General features: G+C 41.2%; 1 protein-coding gene across 1 annotated transcript in view; it reads left to right on the forward strand.

The window, feature by feature from the left end:
* Positions 1–21401, forward strand: part of AGBL1 (AGBL carboxypeptidase 1) — a gene marked incomplete at both ends in the record, with an annotated part of 299879 nt that overhangs the window by 191267 nt on the left and 87211 nt on the right. Inside the window, one exon of the mRNA XM_082005308.1 lies at positions 18778–18938. Coding sequence (XP_081861434.1) covers positions 18778–18938 — 161 coding nt within the window. The remainder of the gene's footprint in view (positions 1–18777; positions 18939–21401) is intronic.

Below are 21401 nucleotides of genomic sequence, written 5' to 3' on the forward strand. Positions count from 1 at the left end.
CTGCCTCCTTCTTATGCTGATACAGTGCCCATCTCTCCTCCTCTGTATACTGATGTCCCATATCTTTAGTCTGCTTGTCTGTCACTGTAAACAGGGGAAAACAAACTTGACAGTGTTGGATTGAAAGGCTGTAAGTGGTTATTGATTCCCAGGCCTCTTGCATTCCTAGAGGTGGGGGTCAGGGAGGGTGTGTGACTACAGACATGAGCATACAGGTTTGTAATGGCGTGTTAGCACTGGTGAGTAATAGGATGTACATGATTATGCTTTTCAAGTGGATTTGTATATGCTGTAGCTACCTATGCACTTGTATGTGTTTGCACATTATGCATGGAAGAAGTTGTGCACAAGGGGGTGTGTGAGTGTGCATTTATCTCTCTGTATAGACAGAACACGAAATGTATGTAATTAGCATCAGCACTGCTTGAAATATATGAGCGTGTGTATCTTGTGTGCATATGTGTTAATAGCACATGGGGCTACTTGTGGGTCTATATGGGGCCAGGTGCAGCTAAAATGATGACAGACTGTGAGGCATTCTGCTGTCGTGTGACACCATCAGAGTTGCTGGTGCTGGCAGGGCGGGGAGGAGGCAGAGATGCATAACCCTCAGCCTTCCTGCTAAATCTTTCTTGCATAGCACATGTGGGAGTCTGTAGTAGCCTCTGAAGGGGAAAGGGAGCTCATTTCTAAATGAAGACTGAAAAGAAAACACGCACAGCAATGACAGAGTTCAGATTTTGTTAGCTTCTGCTATCTCAGAAAGATCAGGAAAAAATTCACACTTCCTTGGTGACCTTTTGGTAAATGCAAAGTTTTGGGGAAAAACTGTTTTTCAGTTCCTTTACATTTGTAACTAAGTAGAGTGGAGGTGTGATGTGCGGTGTATAGGTATGCAATGAAGCCTGCTGAAGGGCAGCACACTCGCAACACAGGTATTTGTGCATGTTTATTGCACAAATATCACGCATTATTGCTTGCTGTCCTATGTGTTACCATGTGTGGAAGAGTTGAATATCTTCTGAGGACCTGTCCCATCCCTTCTCCCAGCTGAGACTGGAACAGAAGGGTTGGGCAGCCTACTCACACTGTGCGGTCTGGTTCAATGTCACCTTATTGATGTGAGGGCTACCAAGGTGGTGGAAAACAAAACAGCGCAGGCAATGCCTGTCAGTACTGTTTCTTTAAGCTGATGTTACCCGCTTCATTGTAGAAACGAACACACCTGTACTTTCCTTGGCTTTTCTTGCCTTTGTTTAGGGTCTTCTACAGCTCTTTAGAAAATATCTTTCTCAGCGTAAACATTTTGGGAATTAAAACAATATGGATGGATTTTGTGGCAGAGGAGGACTGGACAAAGCAGGACCGTTTCGTCTGGCGATCTGGAGCCAGATCCCATTTAAGTACCCTCAACCTGTTGATTCAGAGATCAAGTACCCCGCAGATATGTAAATGATGATTTGTTATTCATGCCTTTGATGCTAATTACAAGGGCAGACACTTGATATTAGGGTATTCTGCTAACATTTTAGTGTTTGCTGTTGACTGGTGTAGCATGAATGATATCTTCCATGACTTCATTGCTAGAAAGGAGGAGAAATCTTATCAGTATTTTCTATGTCTCTCTGAAATAATCTTTTGTGATGCTCTCTGAGAGGGAGAAACTCAGGTAACTTTATGAATTGATGTGAAAATGTTCTTAAAAGAGGAACAGCTTGAAGAGAGATCAAATTCATTGTGGTACAGGTTTGGCTTATCTGCTCATACATCCCAAAACCAAGAAGCATGTGGCTCTCCTAGGCCTACTCATACATACGGTCTAAATGGCATTTAAGGTCAGTCTGGTGTTGCTGGAGATCAAAACTGGCTGAAATAAGGGAGGGTGAAATTTTGGAAAGAGGCTTATTTCATGAACGTTGAATAACAGGTACTTCAATCCTCAAGCTGCTTCATTAAGTATCCTACTCTTTCCAGGCAGTTCCACTGATTTCACTTGAGAGTGTATAGTTATGATAAAATGAATTAAATGTAAGATCTCATAACTCATCCAGGATCTAAACCTTAAAGATCTTCCAAAATGACAGAATCAGTAACTTAAGGCCTTCTCTTTGAGACAGCCAGAATGCTCCCAAGACAACCAGAATTGTTTTACTCATAATATTTCTGTGTCAATGCTACAGAGGCTTGGCATAACCCTAAAATACATCTCGTTTATGTATATGTGCTTGAATTTAAAAGGAAAGGGGAAAAAATAAAAAGAAAAAACGAAGCCTTAAGATCTTTTTCCACCATGGCACATGGCATTCTTGTGTGCAACAGCACAGAATTACTTGTTATATATAGACACCTCAGTCTGTAAGGTAGTATAGAATCTGCTTTCCATTTGGAGGGAAAATCGGCAGTAGTGTATATGGAGAGGATAATTCCACATATAACCCATGTAATCTGCAAGTTTACTATTTGCCTATGAGTGAAAGTTTTGCCCCTGTCACTGGATGTGCCCACAGCGCTCCTAGACCTGGTAAGAGAACCTGTAGAGACTAAATTAAGACTTTGTCTTTATTGATTATACATAATCTTTAGGGGGCTTCAGATGCAGAAGACAGGCTGTGCAGAGTTGGGCAGAGCAAAAGGGGAAGAGATGTTCAACCACAGCTGGATTTGAATGTTTTCGGTAGCTGAGTATTTACATTTCCATTACTTGGTTTAAGACTGACACCAGACTAAGGGGCTTTGGAGTGGCTTTAGGGGGAAAATTCATAAGTGATGGAGCTGGGCTTGCTGAAGGTGGGATCTGTTGCATTTTCCAGTCTGAACCTAGAATAACAGACTGCAGGGTGGAGGAGCATGAGCAGATCATGGTTAGTGTCACTGGGTCACAGAAAACACATCACAGGTTTATGATTATGCACATCTACAGCTTGTATAATCCATTGCTTGCTGACAAGTGTACTATGTTCGCATACAAAGAAGTGAAAAAGAACAGGGTATATTTTTCCAAATAATTTGCCAATCATTTTTGATTTTCATTAGGAGACAGGGTAATAGTACTGCTCAGCTTGGCTTTGTGTAAAAGGGCTTAATTCTTATGTTTCCATTCAGTCATTTTTACTGTGTTGTTTCCTAACTTGTTGATGAATAAATCCCTGTTACACTGAAGCAAATGCTTGGGAAATAGAAAAACAATTCTGTGCTATCCCTTTGTATTTATTGGGGGTGACAGGCATTTCTGGGTATAATTAATTTGCTTATAAAGGACCAAGATCTGCATTCTTGTGTTTTCCTATTATAACACTAATTACTAGAAATTATTAGCATGTTATTAATAAATGCATGAAGACCATGTGCACAATTTAAAAGAGAAACAGATATGAATCTCTGTGTGTTTACATTTAGTTACTTTCCTGAATCACACAGATGTATAAACGTGTCTGATGAGTGTACATCAGCCTAAGCAGGAGTTAATACAATGTAAAAAAAATCTACAAGGAACTCCACCTCAACCAGGCTTAGCGGTCATTTTGTACTAAGCAGCAGGGAATTTTCCTCTGTGAAATAAGAGGCACAAATGAAATGAGTGTAAGAGGGCATCTATGGCAGTGACCGTGCAGCTGATTGTCAGTCTAAGAAAAAGAACTTTACATATGTGCCTTTTTCTCTCACTGATACTCACAGCTGTGACCTCTGCTAGTAGCAGTTAATAAAGCCTTTGTTTTTTTTTTTCTTTCAGAGAAATGTTCATAAGAGCTTGGCAGAAACTGACGTTTCTTGAAAGTCATATCTCGCCTTTTTCCCCCGTCAGCCAGTTCCTTCCTTTAGTACCCATACATAAGACTTGCCAATAAAAGTCCAGAAATAACTTCACTAGAACTAATGTTTGCCAACAATAGCTAGGGAAAAGAAATCCATTTTTGTAGCTGGATTCTAACATGAGGTAACTCTCTTGGCTTTAATAAAAATTAGTTTGGCACCTAAAGTTAAAAGGTTTGTTTATTCTGGAAAGCTTTTTGACCAAATTCAAATATGATGGTTGAGAGGTGATATGTATTAGTTACAGACATGAAGGTGTCGGACAAGTGAGTGTAATGTAATGTGGTGAAGTTGGTCTTAATCTAGCTGTGGTTTAGTATATATTTTTATCCTTTATATTGAAGTGTGGGGAAAAAAAAAATCAGAGTATGTGCCAGTCCAGCCTCCGTCAACATCATGGCCCTTCTTGTCTGAGATTTCCCCAACTGAATGTGGGGAAGGACTGAATGTGAAGGACTGTAGAGGTGGAGTGGGAGGGACAGGCAACTTCAGCTTAGCTAGTGATAGAAAGACAGGTTGAGGAACCAATTTCTCTTGTCCAAGCTATAACTTCTGCACTATTGCTCATCTGGGGTTGAAATAGACAGTTGGAGTGCCTGATCTCGGAATAGAATTAAGGGCAGTGATAGCAAAGGGAAAAATGGAGATAATACTAGGTATCTCTCCTTGCCAGCCAAGGCCCCGTCCCACTGCTGCTGAGCAGGGTGAGCAGGCCAGGCCTGTGAAGGATAGTCAGGTTCAACCAAGAGCCCATGTCACCAGGCAAGTCCATGGTGATGAAATCAATGAAGCAGGATCAGGTCCAGTGATGGTGACCAGGGTCAGATACAGCCTAGCAATCACCTAGTAGGTCTGTGGTGACAAAGCAGGTTCAAGGTGAAGCCAGGAAGTCAGTCTATGGGTCAGAGTCCAGACTTGATGGGTCCTGTGGGCAAGACTGAGCAGATATACTTGTTGCTTCTTCTTGGGAGACAAAACCAGATTTGTGTTACCCATTGCTGTAATAACAGCTATTCCAATAAAAGAAGAGATCTTCTGATGTTGCTTCCATCTGCTGCCATCCTTGAGCATCACCACGCCTGAACTCGTGGCTTTTTAGTCTTCCTATTGCCTGAAAATCTGTGATGGTATGTCATCATCCTGAGCCTGTCCAGATTCCACCCCTGTCCGTTCCTGCTGTGCAGGGACAAGCCAGAGCTCCCTATCCACCTTTTATTCTGCTGTCCAGCTGCACCTACAGAGCTTTGAGAGTCTTTGTTAGACTGACAGTGGTGCTTACAGGCTTGCTGGACCAGTCTGTTCTCAGGCTGGTACTCAAGAAGCTGGAAGTATGACAGACATTGAGTAAGGGGAATCCAGGCTCCCCAGAGTATGGGGATGGGCAGCTAAGCTGCGTGAGGGAAGGACTTGGTCTCAGGAGAAAGGGGAGAAGCAGGGAGTAACTGAAGATCTGGCTGCTGTCCTGCTCTCAGCAACTATCTGTCATTTTGTCTGAGTGAGTTTCATGTATTGCTGCTGTTGTATTACAAAAAAAGACAAATTCTTTTTAAAACAGACTATTTTCTTTGGCTTTGGGTGGGTTTTTTTTTAAACTTAATCTTTATTTCTTGTTAGTCTCTGATTTTTAAAAAAAAAATGTATGGCAGAACTCCAGATTGATAGCTTCAATTTTATTCCTAGCAGTGAGAGGTGAAGTGTGAGAGGTAAAGTGAATTGTGGGCGCTCTCCCTAACTCTGCCAGTGCCTCTTGATGAGGTGCCTTTGACTGGGGCACTCCTCTGATTCAGCATCCCAGCTTGCAGTACTGCTCTCCTATCTCCCAGAGGGTATCTTGCCATTAATTGAGGGATGTATCTAAATGGCTTTAGCATGCAAGCTGAAAGGTCACCAGGGAGAAAGCTGTTACTAGGGCAGAAATAAAGGTCAGGCCCTTGCTGACATGTTGTCTTGATTAATTAATACACTAATTTCTAAAACTCCTCTTCAGCAAATATAATTTGGCCCCGTCCCTTGTTTTGTTCTTTTCTTGTGTGACTTAGCTGTGAGAAAACTAATGAAAGGACCTAGATGGAAAATACTACTTCCCACCGTATCCCCTTGACCAACCCTATGCCTTGTTCCCTCCTTGGCATACTTTGCAGAAAAGTTCCCTGGCCAGTTAAATGAATCTTCACTGGATACCAAAACAGACTTACCCCTCAATTAGGGATTTGAGGAGTGATATCTGATTACTTGAATTACTAGGAAAACAGTGTGTGGAATTGACTGAAGGGGAGAGTTACATTTGATGCTATTCCTGTGGCTTTTTTTCTCTGGGAAGTGCAAAGCCAATGTTAGAAAATGCTAGGGAGTCTTTGTTTCCTTGATGAAGCTGGCTGAGTAGCCATCCGGGATTGCAGGAAGGAGTCTTATCTTTAGTCTGGATTCCGTGACTGATATAGCCCTGGGGCTCAGCATTTCGGGATGGCTGCTTTTGAACACAGAGACTGTCCAGGATCTATTAGGGATTGCTACCAGCATCAGAAGCAGATGTAGCAGGGCTTGGAGAGGAGCACAAGGCAGAGTGAGAGAATGTGTGTGGTGAAGCGCAGTGAACCAAACCATCCTTGGATGAGCAGGAGGGAATATTCCCTCCAGGTTGCTACCTGGTGGGAAATCAAAGAAATGAAGAAAATCTCTCCTTGTCTCCTATTCAGCTCAGTTCTGGTTTGTTGTACTTTCTATTCCTTCGTGATTACATCCATGTCTCAGTCAGGTATTGTTTTCTGCTTGAGTTGGGAACATTCCCTAAAGCTGTTCTGAGTGCACAATACTCTCATTCTCTTTCCCAGGCCAATTTTAGACTGAATTTTGGCAGATTACACAAGTGCAGAATGTTTACTGTCCTGTCTTACATCATCCTTTTCCTGTACCATTTATTTTTTCTTTGACAAATTTTTAACACTGTCAGTCTAATATGCATCAGAGGTTGAAGTATATTACCATAATGCAGTGCATTATGGGTAACCCCATGCAAATTGTTCTGTGGAGAGTCATACTAAATTAAGTTATTGCCAAAAAAGGCAAACAAAGGCTTTTTTTTTTTTAACTGTTTGTTCTTTGGATTTCAGAGTAGCTGCCAGAGGCACAGGTTTAAGCCTGTGTTTGACATTCAGCACCATGTGCCGTGATGCTCCTCCTTGCAGGACACTGCTAAAAGGATGGAGTTGTGCACTGCAGTGGGTTTTCTACAAATGCACCTCTGATGTTTGTTAAAACACTGCTAGCTTGCCAAAGGAAAAATCTGAGTGAATGTTGGAGCGGCACTGCAAAGTGAAATGTCTCTTTCCATTTTTTCCAACTCCATTGTACAGGTATCTATAGGAAGCATCAGTTTTTATGAACTTAAAGGGCATCAGGTGCCTTTTGGAAGTGTCAGGTCTGATCATATGTAGTGTTGTTTTTATACCTTTGCCTTCATTTGTTCTCTATTACCAAGGTCGTTTGCTTGGAAACTGGCTGCTCTGTTCTTCTGGAAGTCCGTATATTTCCCCAAACTGAAGCAGTAATCCTTCTTTTGGATGGAACGCTTGATTGTAGTAGAAATGATTGCAATGTCACAAACAGAGGATTATAATTTTCAGTGGAAATCATAAAAGCAGGTTGAAAAGGACTCCTAAGAAAAAGGCACCTTGTTCTTATGCAAATTTTCTCAGGTAGTACTGCTGCAGGATGAGAAACCCTGAAAGTCTGTAATTTGGAGTCAGCATCTTTGCTGCTAATAGAAGTTTGCCTGCTTTGCTGTGAATGGTCAGTAGGTTTTCAAAGACTTGGAGACTTGTAGTTTATTTCTACAAGGCCTGTATGCTTCACACATCGTACTCTAGGAAGTGAGGCAGTCAGCTGCTATACATTTGCTTCCTGCTGGTCTCCATCTCTGGAAAAGCCAATGTAGAAGTATCCACAGCAGAACAAGGGGAAACGTAAGCCGCTTTTGTGTGACTCTCATCAGTTATCCCACTTGCTAGAGATAGCTGCCTCCCCCTCACCCCAGTTTTGTCTCTCTGATCTTGTCTCCCTTTCTTCAGTCTGTTCCTTACAGTCTTCAAAGACCTGATTTCTTTTTCTTTTTCTCTCCAAAAGCGTAGTAAGTGGAGATGTTAAACTGAGCCTGTGCTGGTGGGATTATATAGGGGAAAAGGCTTATAGGTGGTTTGCAAATATTTGTGTCTAACTGATACTCTTTCTTAGTAAATAAGTCCAAATGCCTAAGGTCATGTGCGTGCCACTTGTCAGTTCCTCGTGAACAAGCACCATGGCTTCATCTCTCCTGTAATGAAGTAGAAGGTTCAGTTTTTATCTCCATTTTTGCTTTCCTTTTAATAATAATTTTCCCAGCCAAAATTAGAGTAAAAATATCCGTCAGCCATCTTGGTGGCTCTCAGTTTACTTTGTACCACTGGACATATGGGCTGGTGATAAAATGAGCCTTTGGACTTTGCAGACCTGTAAAGCCTGGTTAGCAGTTGATGGTGGCCGTTTCACTTGAAAGAACTTCCCTGATGTTGGATTTCTGACTGTGGAGTAACATTCCTGGGACTTAACGCAGGGTGTTCCTCCTAACCCAGCCTCTTAATGAAATTACTGCCCTTGGGGCCATTTGGTAAAATCTCCCTTTGACCCAACTTTGTCATGTAGTCTTTAACTCTTTATATGGTGTTATTGTATTACACCTTCATTATGTGAACCTGTATTAAATAAGACCAGACATCAAAGAGGGACCTGCAGTACTTTTGAACTTGCCTGAATTACCCTCAGTGTTATCAGCAGTTCTCTAGGTGGCTAGTACAGAATATTCAAAAGAAAGAGAAAAAAGAAACGGTCAGATTTCCACTGTTACTGCCCATTTTCCTGTTAAATGTGACAAGCAGCAAGAAGGGTCCTGTGTCAGAACGATTATGCTGACACCTGTAAGAAAACAGCCAACAAACTCCTTGCTTGTAGTCCTATCCTTCAGCTTCAAAGGGAGCAGTTGCCAGGCTGGGGGAAGCCCTCTCCCATGCAGTGTTTCTTTCCTCTCTGATCTGAGCTGGGCCTAGATGCTTTTTGTGCTTTCCCAAGTGCTTTTGGCTTGGAAAATCAATGACTCCTTTGTTGTTTTAGAAGTGCTAATACAATAAATTGTAGAATCATAGTTTCTTCCTGTCACTGAACCTGAGGTTGTGGGAAGGCCAGCTTTGATAGTGTTTGCTGAAGACGACCAAAGAGAATTTGTGATATGAAAAAAAGAAATTAGCCTGGAGGGAGTCATTTATAATTTAGGAAAAAAGTCTCAGGTAACTCTTGAGTTATATCAGCATAAGGGGATGGACATACAGTGCACAAAAGGTTAAATGAAAATTGAAATGGGAGAGGAAGGTGCAGAGCTGTAGATGGTTCTGTGTCCTTACCTCTCACCTGCGGATCTCTATGTGAGGACCTACTTAAAGTAAGTTTTTAAGGAGACCAACACACAGAGGGTCTCAGGATAATCTCTTCCGAACATGTGCACATAATTATTCCACCATGGAAGCTGGCATGTGGCAAGTGATGTGATCCGGGCAGGAAAACCACCACCAGGTGGAAGTTCTGCTCTGAAGCCATTGGAAGAAGGAAATGAGTGAATTTGTGGAGAGCAGACTTAGATCTGGAGGAAAGCATTATGCTTCAAGGCATGATCAAAAGGCTCTGGAAAAAAACACGGGACCCTCAGGACTGGAATAATAAGAGATTGTGTAGGCTGAGATTTGGATGTGTTCTGGAGCTATTAGTGCTGCCCTGGAGCCACAGGTACATTGGCAGAGCTGGTAGGCAGCCAGGACAGAAACAGAGATGGATGCTGTGGGACCACGCTGGCTGGTTTATACAAGAAGGTAATGCTTGCAGTTTGTCTGCTGTGTTATATTTGGCTAAGTTTATATATTTGGCTAAGGATGTAACAGAATCAGGTGAAGCCCAGGTTTTATTCCTGTAGGAGTTGTAAGGAAACTAAGGAACAAAGGATTTGGACTACTAAAAAGAAATCATTAAAAATAACCAGCAGACTCCATAGCTGACTATCTAAAACAAGTTTGACAAGGTGTTAATTATGAGTCTTTATGTTTAAAAACTTACTCCATGGGATGAGAGAACGACCAATAACAGAACCACAGACACTGGAGTAACACAGGCATAAGGAAACCCAATGACTGAGAGCATTAACAGTGCCATGATAATATAATGTTTTTTATTTTTGAAAGAAGTTACAGGGGTTGGAGGATGAAAGAGAAATGGTATACAAAGTTTTGTCCATGGCTTTCAAGGGTGAACCAAGACTAATTTTCATGCAGATTGGATTTCTGGGCATCCCAGATGAGTCAGTGCTGATAAAAGGAGAGCCTCCTGCAAAAAAAGGCATCAAGAAATTTTGGGAGTTACGGAGCGAGACACAAAATGACTGAGTAGTCAAAACCTAGTTAAAAAGGCTGGGAAAAGTAGGTAGGATACATATGGCATCCTTGGGATGGAAAGAAATTGATAGCAAGGTGACTCCAGCTACCACTCTGTGAATTGGTTATGGTCAATATTTATAATTTTAATGACTGGAAGGCAAGGAGAACAGTAAGATAATAAGATTTACTGTTTGCAGCTGATACAAATTATCCGGTAAGCAGGAGGACTGAAAGATTGTGAGTACTAGAATGGAAGATGAAACATAGGCAGTGGCAGGGTAAAGCATGTTTGAAGGAATAGTTTAAAGCATTCAGACACATGGTTGGGCTCTGAATTAGCTCTAACCATTCAGGAAAACATAAGTAGCTATTATGAAGACAGCTTGATAAAGATGTCTGTGCCATGTGCAGCAGCAACAATAAAGAAAAAAGTGAATAAGATGCCTGCATGTGTGAAGAAAGAGGTAGACTTGGAAGATGTTATAATATCCCTGTAGTTGTGAATGGTAATACCTCCTGTGGAGTACTGTGTTTGTTATGGGCCATTTCTTTTGTAAGGGACAAAGCAGTTATAAAGGGGGGCTAGAGGGAACAGATGAAAGTGTTTAGTGGCCTGGAAGGCAGCTTCAATATGGGGAAAGCATTAGAGATACTAGAGCTATTGAGTTAGAAACCATGCAGAAGTAACACTGCTGTAGTAGGAAGAAGGCTTGCTGTTGGATTCCTCTCTACATAACATGGCTGCCAGGCCAAGACACAGTTTCACTGGTCTGCTAATCTCCATAATGTGCTAGTGTAGGAGCAGAGCTTTATCAGGCTGGAGCAACAGGGTCATGCTGTGTTGACTTCTCACTAAATCTACTTTAGTGCCTCAGTCGCTATGTCAGTGCAAAAGTGAGAGGTGCCATGATCCCGGGGTCTCATTTTGGATGGGGAATAAAGATTTTAAGATACAATTTAATTTAATTTTTTTTTTTTTTTTTTAAGATTTTAAGATGCAAACTATTTTGGAAGTTATCAGTATGGTTAATTTAAATACTTTAAAGTCACACAGAAAAATAACAAGGTGTTGTGTAACACAATACAAGGATATGTGGCCATTTAATGAAATTAAGATGTAACAATTGATTCTTTATGTAGCACATAATTAACCTTGGGGATACCCATAGTGGATGGCATTATGAAGACAAATACCTTATTAAGAATTTTTAAAGCAGGTTAGACACTTTATGAATAGCATCTGCATTTACATTAGCCAGAATAAAATTGTAAGTATCATAAATCCTTTTGTTCCAAGGCATGTGGTGATCACTAGCCAGGATTAGAAAATTATTTTACTCCTGTGGTGAAATATGGCCAAATCAGTTAAATTTATAGCTGAAAATAAGGCTTGGGTGGGCCAAGATTCTGCTCGCTTTTCTGTACACTGAAGATACAGGCAAAATTTTAAGTGGAAGTAAAGAGGGAGGAAAAGTTATCCAGGGATGAGGCTGACAATTTAGGACTTGCAAAATTTCAGCTTCTTGCTTTCCCAGACTGCTTTTAAGAGCTAATTCATTTGACACAGATTGAGACATACTTAGAGCCCCACCTCACACATAATCTCCAGATACCTTAGGTTATTACCTGTCTGTGACTTGTTCCAGGTTCCACAGTGTTCAGATAGCAGGAAAAAGCAAGTATGTGAGAGAAAGTAATGGACAGACTACTGATCAATTTTCAAGGCACTGTCAGATGGGGTGATACCAGTTAACCTGTTGCAAATACTGGGAGCATGGGGAAGAAAGGCGCTTTCTTGAATAAAGCACTCTATCATCACCAATGTAAGGTAATAGCTTTCTTTCCTCACACTGCCCCAGAATCCCTATATGACTTTGAACTGTTCCCTAGTTCTGTTCACTGTCTGCCAAGTAGAAAGCTTCAGTATCCTGGAGCAGCATTTGTTTTCTTTTAGGAACTAGCGTGTTGGGTTTTTTGTTTGGTTTGGGTTTTTTTGAGGAAAAAAAAATAGCATTACCTATGGCTTTTGTTAGCTCTACTATCAACAGTTTGTCCTCTGGACTGTCACTTCCAAGAGCGCTCTTCTTTATCGGATGGTGCAGGCAGGCTTCTCTTATCCCTAACTGTCCACAGTCCTTAGATTGGACCTTGAGACACTCCTGACCCCGTCACTGTGAAACAGTGCAGACTGCTCCGAAGCGTTCAGTTCTGGCCTGGCATATCATTCACTCAGCCTCTTCAGTTCTGTTTGAAAAGACACTGTGGGGTGAGGCGAAAGATTACTCAGTGTCTGCAAAGAGAAGGATAATCTGTTGATGCTAGTACAGGTCCATCCAGAACCTAAAAATAGGTCCCTAGCATATCATGCAGTAACGAATGAGACAGAAAACTAATGTACTATTCAACTTTATCGGAAAGCAAGAACTCTGCAAAGAATAGCATCTTCCTATATGGTTTGTCTGCATAGGGGGAAGATATCCTCATTTCTCTTTCTCTTTTTTTGTTCATCTTTTGTTCATGACATGACCATGCTTCACAATTATGGCCCACATTAAAGAAAAAAGTATAGTCTGTCCCTGTGATGTTCAAGAAGCAGCCTGGCAAAGCTGGGATTTCTGGTACCCTGTACCACCTTCAGTCTCATACAGCAATGCATGAATGGGTATAACAGCATCCAACGGACATGGAAGCATTCCCTATCCAGCCAGTACCTCTCTGTATGTGTGCAGTCTTTGGGGAGATGGGAAGTTAAAGCAACCCCTGTCCCCAGCCTGGATAGTTTGCAATTTGTTGACATAAAACATGAGGTAGCAGTGTGTGGGATAGAGTGGCAAAGCAAAGTAGCTATCTGAGGTTGGAAAGTGCAACACACGTAATTTCTTTTGGCTCTTCCAACACACATGATGAGATAGCCCTATACTGAGGATGGGGTCATTCATGGCAGCTGAGAGAAAGGATGCTGAGGGAGGAGCAGAGAAGGAGAAGTTGGGGAGGGAGTGAAGGGTGGAGGGAAAGGATAGGGAGACAGCTGAGGAAATACTGTGGGGGAAAGGTGCGGGGATGGGAATGTCAGACAAATAGCTACTCAGCATAGTAGAAGGAAGGAGGAAGCCCTTCCCCACAGTGGACCTGGAGAATTCATAATCAAAATAATTGTTTTGCTGGAGAACTTGGCCACAAGTTTTTGTTTGCTAAATCCCCAAACCTCCTATGAACAAGTTGTTCAGGACTTGTTCACCAGCAGATTGGAAGAAGAAAGTATTTCATCTTCCTATTCACTCCATTCCTTGAAGAGTGTTGTCTGTAACATACGTATCTTTAACTAGGGGAAAAGTCCATTTGAATGCTTAAAACAATAACCATTTTGTTTCTGTACCCAAGAAGTTTTCTCAGCCAAAACACCAGCTGAGTTTAGCAAAAGTTTTGTGAGGGATTCAAAGCAAGCTAGGCCTTGTTTCCTCGCTGTGTGGCTGAAGTACCAGATGTAATGAGGGCAGATGTTCAGCGAGGCACACCTCTCCAAGGGTGAGAAAGGGGGTGGAGGCTTCCATTAGCTTTGTTCTTGTTATCATTCCTCTGTATCAGCATCTGTTGACCCCAAAAACCCCTCCTCCTTTCTCATACTTTTATCTCTCCCATCCTTTTATCTTCTGTCTCTAACTCCAGCCCCTCTCATCTTTCTTTCTAGAAATTCCTGCTAGCCTATTTTTTCTTGCATCTTCAGCTTTTTCTGCTTATTTAATCCTCTTGAAATCTTTTGGCCCAAATTCCCATCCCCATCCTCTCTACTTCATCTGTTTTGCATGCCGTACCTGCTACTTAGGGATCTCTGGGGCATGAGAAAACCTGCCTTATTCCCTACTGTCCTAGTTGTCTAAATAGCCAGTTCCTCTGCATGTGTCTGCACGCTTTCATTCACAGGCATTGAAAGGATGGTATCTTTCAGGACTGGCCCAAGCTAAAATTAAAGCTGCATACACCAGGCACCACATGTTTCATTCAGCTCCCTGGTTTACCCTCTAAAGCCTCCAAATGGTTTCCATTAGTATTCTGAGGGAGAGCTCACTGATGGAATTAGTGAGAAACCAGACTGTCAATTTATTTATACCCAGCCTTAGGGCATAACCACTGTGCATGTGTAAAGCTATTGAGATGCAGAGAATATTCTCTAAGTGTGTATGTATATGTATCGACTGGAAGTGAGTTTGCAGGGAAAAGTTGTGGCCCAAGGATTGAACAGTGACCAAAAGGAGGAGAGGCTATGCTACTTGCCAAAGATCTCTTTCAGGAAACAATTAAGCCCTCTGAAATCTTCTGTCTACTTTTGTTTATTAGTATCTTCCAACTCTAATTTTACTGTAGCTCTAGTTACCCTTATGGAGGAATTTCTAATTTAACTCGTGGAGTCCTTCCATCTTCTTCAACAATATCTGTGTTATGAAACTATTGTTGCCTTTGGCTGCAGGAGTATTTAAAGCATATGAGTAATGAATAACAAAGTTTTTCCACTGCATTGTCATTTAGCCTGTGAAATGTTTTGAGGGCAAGTTGAGAGTTATTTGAAACATTTAGTTGTGGATATTTATTTGATGCATCAGTGCTGAGTATGAAATGAACTGTTTTTCTGGTATGATTTGATCAATTTTGTTTAGGAAAATTTGTATTGACAGCATCTTGGTGAAATGATAAGTCAACAAATAGCTTTTTTCTTGCTCCCCAGTTTCCTATTATAGTGATAGTGTCAATTAAGAGATGCAGGTGAGCATCCTACTGTTCCAGCAATTATTTTAATGACAGTTTTGGCAGAAAAGGCAGGAAATGAATTGGTTTAACTAGACCAAGATTTAATAGGCTGTTCCATTCATCTCATTGACGATGTCACCTACCTCCTGGAATTGGTTTCTTCCCATGAAAAATAAATATATCTAGAACTTGGACTGTTATTAGGTGTCACCTTCTCCCATGTTGTTATAGTATGAAAATGTGAAGAGAGATTAGGGGAAGTTCTTTAGTTCCATTATTCTCTATAATAGCCATGAAACAATTAACCTGTTATCCCTTAACATGATTCCTGCAAAAAACTGCATGACAGGGCCCATGGGACAAATTTGTATTGCGCAGCGGAGCACAATGCATCAAACTGATGCTGGTCCAGACCAGTACTTTCATGTAACAGAGAGCGGTAACTGTGCAGAAATGCGAGCTGATCATCCAAGTAGGATAGTTTTGTTAGCATGTTTCTGAGGCTGGACTCATCAAGACTGATGATCTTGTCTGCAGCATTCTGGTGCAGAGATACTGTTTCCTGCTTCAGAATTTGCTTAGATTCTGCTGGCTTGGAGAACTTTGCACCATACTTTGTGCTCACATAGACATGTCCAAAGGAGGACAGAGCTGTAAAGCATTGTATGAGAGAAAGATGGGGTCACTGAGAATCCAAACTGGCAGGACACTGCAGGGGAGGTGTTGTCGAGCACAGCAGCTTCCTGCTGTACAGCTGTGGCAAATGGGCTGTATATTGTCACTACATGTAAAAGCACGACGCCTTTGCTGCCATGCAGGTCTGCTTCCTACCAGCTTCTTAACCAAACCAAGTTGCAACATTTCTACAGTTCTTTTCTTCTTTCTTCATTTCTTGTAGAATATTTTCACAACTCTGAGTTGTAAGCACAATCTCAAAATTTTTACAACTGTGAACGCTGCACAGTTACAAGGGAAATGCCTGGAGACCAGGCTTCCCTTTCAGCTACGCAAGTGGGACCCATTATTAACCACTACATAAGCTCCTGGTATTGCTGGCAGATGCCATCAATAACATTAGTTTGATATGTTAGTTCTGTCAACAGCTTCAGTGTAATGGTAGTCATGCTACGCACCTCCAGCTCCACCCTCTGCTGAGAGCTGAGGAGAGAGGAAGGAGAGGGGGAGAATTGTCTGAGTTAAAAAAATAAAAGTCTATCCATGTTTGAAGTGAATAAAGTGTGTTAACAGGTAATTCTCTAGCTGAGGTTTCCAGCTGTTACTCTTGAGCTGTCTGGTATCAAAGCAATATGGGTCCATCATACAGCAGCTAATTTCAGTGCATGAGCAATTACTGTCTGAGGCTTCTGAGGTATACTGTAGTTTTATTATTATTATTTCTCTGCTCATGGTTTCTTAAGGCCTCTTCATAGCTTGAATAAAGCCCTAGGGAATCATAAAGCCACAGGCTGAGTTTTAGCACAGTCACTATTCACATCTCCTGGATTGATAGGTATTTAGCATGTTGCCTTGATCTTGGAAGCAGGACCCTGAGATGCACCCTAGGGAAAGCCATGAGATGTTCTTTGTATTTTTTGGCCCTGAGAAAATAACTCTTTTTGCTGTGGAAGTGACCTATTTTTGCTCCAAAATGCCACTGCTTCTGCCTGCTGATTGTAACTCTGCCACACTAAAATATCTTCAGTCTTTTAAAGTAAAGTAGTAAAGCATTTAGGAATCTATGCAGAGCTGCTAAGCACTGTCATTGTTTTACATTAATGACCCTTGGTTCCTATAAGCCCCTCTCTCTCTGTTTTCTTACTGTTATTAATTATTGCTATAGTTCATTGTACCTGGATGTTGCTTGGCAAAGCTAGCAGTGGAAGTGAATAGGATGAGGAGAAGAAATGGTGTCAGAGATTTTCCCATTGTGACAAAAATGCTTGAGAGATTTTTCTAAGAGCAGAAGTCAGTTCTTCAGAGACCCTAGACCCTGCTTAGCTATGACTCAGCCTAACTGAGGCTATGTTTTCTCAGATTGTTTGTGTGCTCTTCTGGGCAGGTCCTGTGCTTATCTAGTTGTCCAGCAACTCAGTGTACATTTAAGCTGTGTGTTATTTTGTGTTGTTCATATTCATCATCATAATTACAGATTCATGCTTTGCTCTCAGGATCTCGGAAAAGAAGAAGAATTACTACATCTTTATTACAGGAAAAGGTATTTTTTATCAGATAGGGCATTTGTAATGCTAGATGATATTTGCATATGCTGGATCTGCTAGAGATTAAATGGTCATTTTCACCCCATCCAACTAGTTTGTGTCCTCTAACAAAAAAAGCACCAAAAAAAACTTTGCAAGAGAGCTGCAGAAGTTTATGTGAGAAATCTCTTCTTTCTTCCATCCACCTGCATGTTTTTGGCTCAGAAATAATCTCTTTCAGTTCTACAGAGCTGCTCAGATCCAAGAATCCCAAAGCACTTTACAAATGCAACAACTTTATATAGAAAAAAAGAACTGATAAGAGATTGGAGCTCAGCCCCCTATCGTGGGTTAGCAGAACGTGTACAGGCTTTGTTACCCATAAGATGTCCTGCTAACAAATATCTAGCAGAGAGTCCAGTACAGGCCATGCTGACATGGAGTTCATGCCATGCATAAGGCTAGTGCCAGGACTGTGAGCGTGCACTCCTGAGAGTTGCTAAGGAAACAGTCTCAGAAATGGAGCCGGAGCATTTGTCGGAAAATTGGCTGCAGAGATGTTTTGTGCTGCAAAAGTGCATAGGGCTGATACTGGCAGAAGCAGCAATTGTTTGGCAATTGATTCAACCTCTGATGTGATAGCATTAAGGAGTACATGTGATGCAGTCACTAAATGCCAAAGATTTGCAAAGGGTTTGCAGTTTCTTTTTAGTATATCTAAGCTTTGTTGGTCTCCAGCCCTCTCACCGCTTACATGAAACTACCATCGATTACATTGACTTACTCCTATGCAGACCCTTGGTGGGTTCCTTCTTTGCTAGATCTTTATTTTAATTTTTTTAATTAGTGAAAAAATAAACACAGACTATTCATAATCAGGGTTCTTCCAAGCGAGGATCCACAGCTTGGGGGAGTCCTCCCTTGAAAGATGATGTTGATAATCCAAACCCTGCTTGTGCTTCTTGGTCTCTGTTTGTCTCTGCTAGAGACACATCAGCTTTTAATAAACTGAGAAAATCCTTAGAGGTGTTTGTTATTTTGCAATTACTTTGCAATTGATTTTCTTAAAAAACAATTCATAACTTGTTAAAGATCTCTTCCTTTCCTTCTCCCCTGCCAGTTTCCTTTTCCATCTTTGCCACTGCCCAGTGTTTACAATCATAGAACCTATTTTTTTCCCATCGCTTAAGGACATGACTCGTCTGCAGAGAGAAAGAAAAAATGAGTCCTAATGATTTGCAAAAGTGGATTTACAGTCAGGTCCTCCTGGGGTCTCAGCCTAATTCTTACAATGACTTCTGCAAACATAGTCGAGGCAGTTAAACCGTTTGTCTCTGTTTCCCTGTTTGTCAAATAGAGGCTATTTCAGAATAGCTCTGTGACAACCAAGTGTTGTCAGTTAATTTACAAATAATTCTGTAAGGGAAATTTCCATATGTAGCAAATGTAAACAAGCCCCTTATTCAGAATGGAAGGAAGAACATCAAGAGTTGTCCTTCTGCAAAACAAACCTGAGTGTTTCCACGCACTTCTGAAATGCATAGCCAGCACTGAGATTTTCTGCCTCTCTCCATCAGGGCCTGCAGCTGGGAACTCAAGAGCTGGAGGAGATGGGAAGCAAATTTTGCCTTGGTTTGCTCATTCTGCACCTCAAATCCCTGCCCTGCAGCAAGAAGGTGATGGCTCAGGCAGCACTCCTGCTAGATCTGGAGGAGGAGATAACAGACCGGGCACAAAGGTCAGTGGTAGTGTTCAGATCATTCTCCTGTGGTAATCAAGTTGGTGGGGATGTGTTTGGGGTTTCAATCTGCAGAAATGGACTCTCTTTATGGCTGAGATTTGCATCTTGGGAACTGGAGTGTATTGAGACTAATTGGATGTGAAGATACAATTGACTCCCAAACAAACCACTAAAAAAGTGGCCCTGCAGCTGTCCATGTGGTTAAAAAGGGTGAAAGAACCTGATTTCTATCTTCTATTGAATTTCCATTTTTATCTTAAAACTGATTCCTGGAGCATAGGTCAGGTACTGCCCCAGAAAAAGGAATCGGCAGGAAACATTTTTCTACTCACTGGAGTGTCAGGTGGTGTTCTGTCCACCTCAGATCCTTCATGGAGAGGATCTCTCACAAGGAAGATATTCTCTGAGAGCTGCAGGGCAGGGAACAAACACTGCAGATAAGAGAAAGATTTTGATAGCATCATTTAGAAACCACAGCCCTGATTCTGCAAGGATTCACTCAGATATTCCTTTTTTCCTCACTGAATTGAGTCCTGCAGACATTTAGAGCAAAGGTTTGTGACTTTGTGCATAGAATGAAGTCATGATCCTACTGATTATTTAAGAGATTTTTTCCCAAATTGTAAAATTAATTTCTTCGATTCCTACATTCCGTGGGATGTATTTAAATGAGGTGGCCCCATTATAAATATATGGAAAATGTGGCCTGGATAAGTGTTGGAGTATGGGATCCTTCAGCTTGAATTCGTGATGAAGCAGAAATATGTATATTCTTTCTAGACCACTGTCACTTATTAGTGCTATGTGCAAGCACATATGCTTATAATAATGTTTTTCCAAGAGAAATAGAGAAAGAAAACTTAGTAATGTGATATGATTTGAAGCTCCCCAATGGGTTTGTCATTAAAGAGCTCTCATGGCTTCATCAATGAAAAGCAAGTTTTTCAGTTGCAGAAATGCCGCCATAATTTATAGCAGCTTCCAGTCTTCCCCCTGCAGGAATACTTAACCAATATTACCACCACCTGTTCCTCGTGCTGAAAGCCATTCTTACAAGCTTGTTCACAGTTTTAAATGTTTATGAGGGACAATGAAAAAAGAGGGCTACAATGTAAAGACATTCCTTTGGATTAGCTGTGCTCACTTGTACATGTGAACATATAAATGAAGCAATTAACGTGTATGCTAAACACCATCCTTGCTGTGGACAGCCATCCGACAAATCATTGGTATATCACTAGAGAGAACTACTGAAGTCTGACTAGGTGGATGGATTTGAGATATAAATCAAACTCTCACTTTTGAACTAGAGCTAGAATAGCCTTTGCATGAAAATAACTTCTCTTATGAGAAGAAAAACATTGAACCCTGACTAACCTCAGACACTGAAAAAAAGCCATCTGGTCACACTAGCTCAGTAAGCATTTTCCTTGAGCTTTATAGTCTTCTGTTACTCTTTTCTTTAGTTGATTTTATATTAATGGGGATTAATACAATTTTCCCCATATTGTGTGGTAGTTGATCAGTACTCAAATAACGGTAAGAAGCTCTCTAATTACAAATGTTTTTTAAAGGTGGTAAGAAAAAAACCAAAGATCCCTACTTTGTAAAACCTCATATTGTTCCATATGTGTCCATGGTAGCTGAAAGCAAAGCCTCCTGTGCCTTCAAAGTTTGCTCAGCACTAGAGACTACCTTCGTGGCATCCAGGGATGTAACGTCACTGCTAAAAGGCAAATTGATAATTGACATTTTCAATCCACTGGTTATAACTGCAGGTTTGTGGAATTTTTTTAGCTTAGGTGCAATTTGTTACCATTTGCAGACCAGGTAAACAGATTAATTGTTTAATCACACCTAGATATGTCATATTTCAGGAGCTTATTGCAGAAGGTTGGGGAAAGGAAGATGCAGGGACCAAAGGGTTTGCTAGCATATTCTTTTTAAAAAATAAATAATTCATGGAAAATGATTGCGCAGTATATTGATTCTGACTCAAAAAAATAATACTTTGCTCCTGAGTTTCTGTGAATCTAGCCAAGAGAATTGCATGATTTGATTTTAGTGGTAATAGGAGCCCTACTGGAACCAATGGAAGAATGCAGAATACAGAGAGCACACTGATATGTGCAGGAGGACAGCTATTTCTCTACCTCTCTCTCAACTCCCAGGCTTTGGGGAAAAAAAAAAATCTACATCAAAACATTTCTCCGGAGGAAACTGGGAGGGGTACCAATCAGTCTAATCTTACTTTGTAAAGATTAAGTCTAATCTAGCTCTTTTAGGTAGCACAAGGAGGTCACCTAGCACCCTGCTGGTGGTGTATCATTGCATCAATGGAACTTATAGAATCTTAGAATCTTTGGGTTGAAAGGGACCTTTTAAGGTCATTTAGTTCAACCCCCCTGTGATGAACAGGGACACCTTCAACTAGAACAGATTACTCAGAGCCCCGTCCAA

This window comes from Phaethon aethereus (assembly GCF_964289735.1).
Source record: "Phaethon aethereus genome assembly, chromosome: 12".
Classification (NCBI taxonomy): Eukaryota; Metazoa; Chordata; class Aves; order Phaethontiformes; family Phaethontidae; genus Phaethon; species Phaethon aethereus.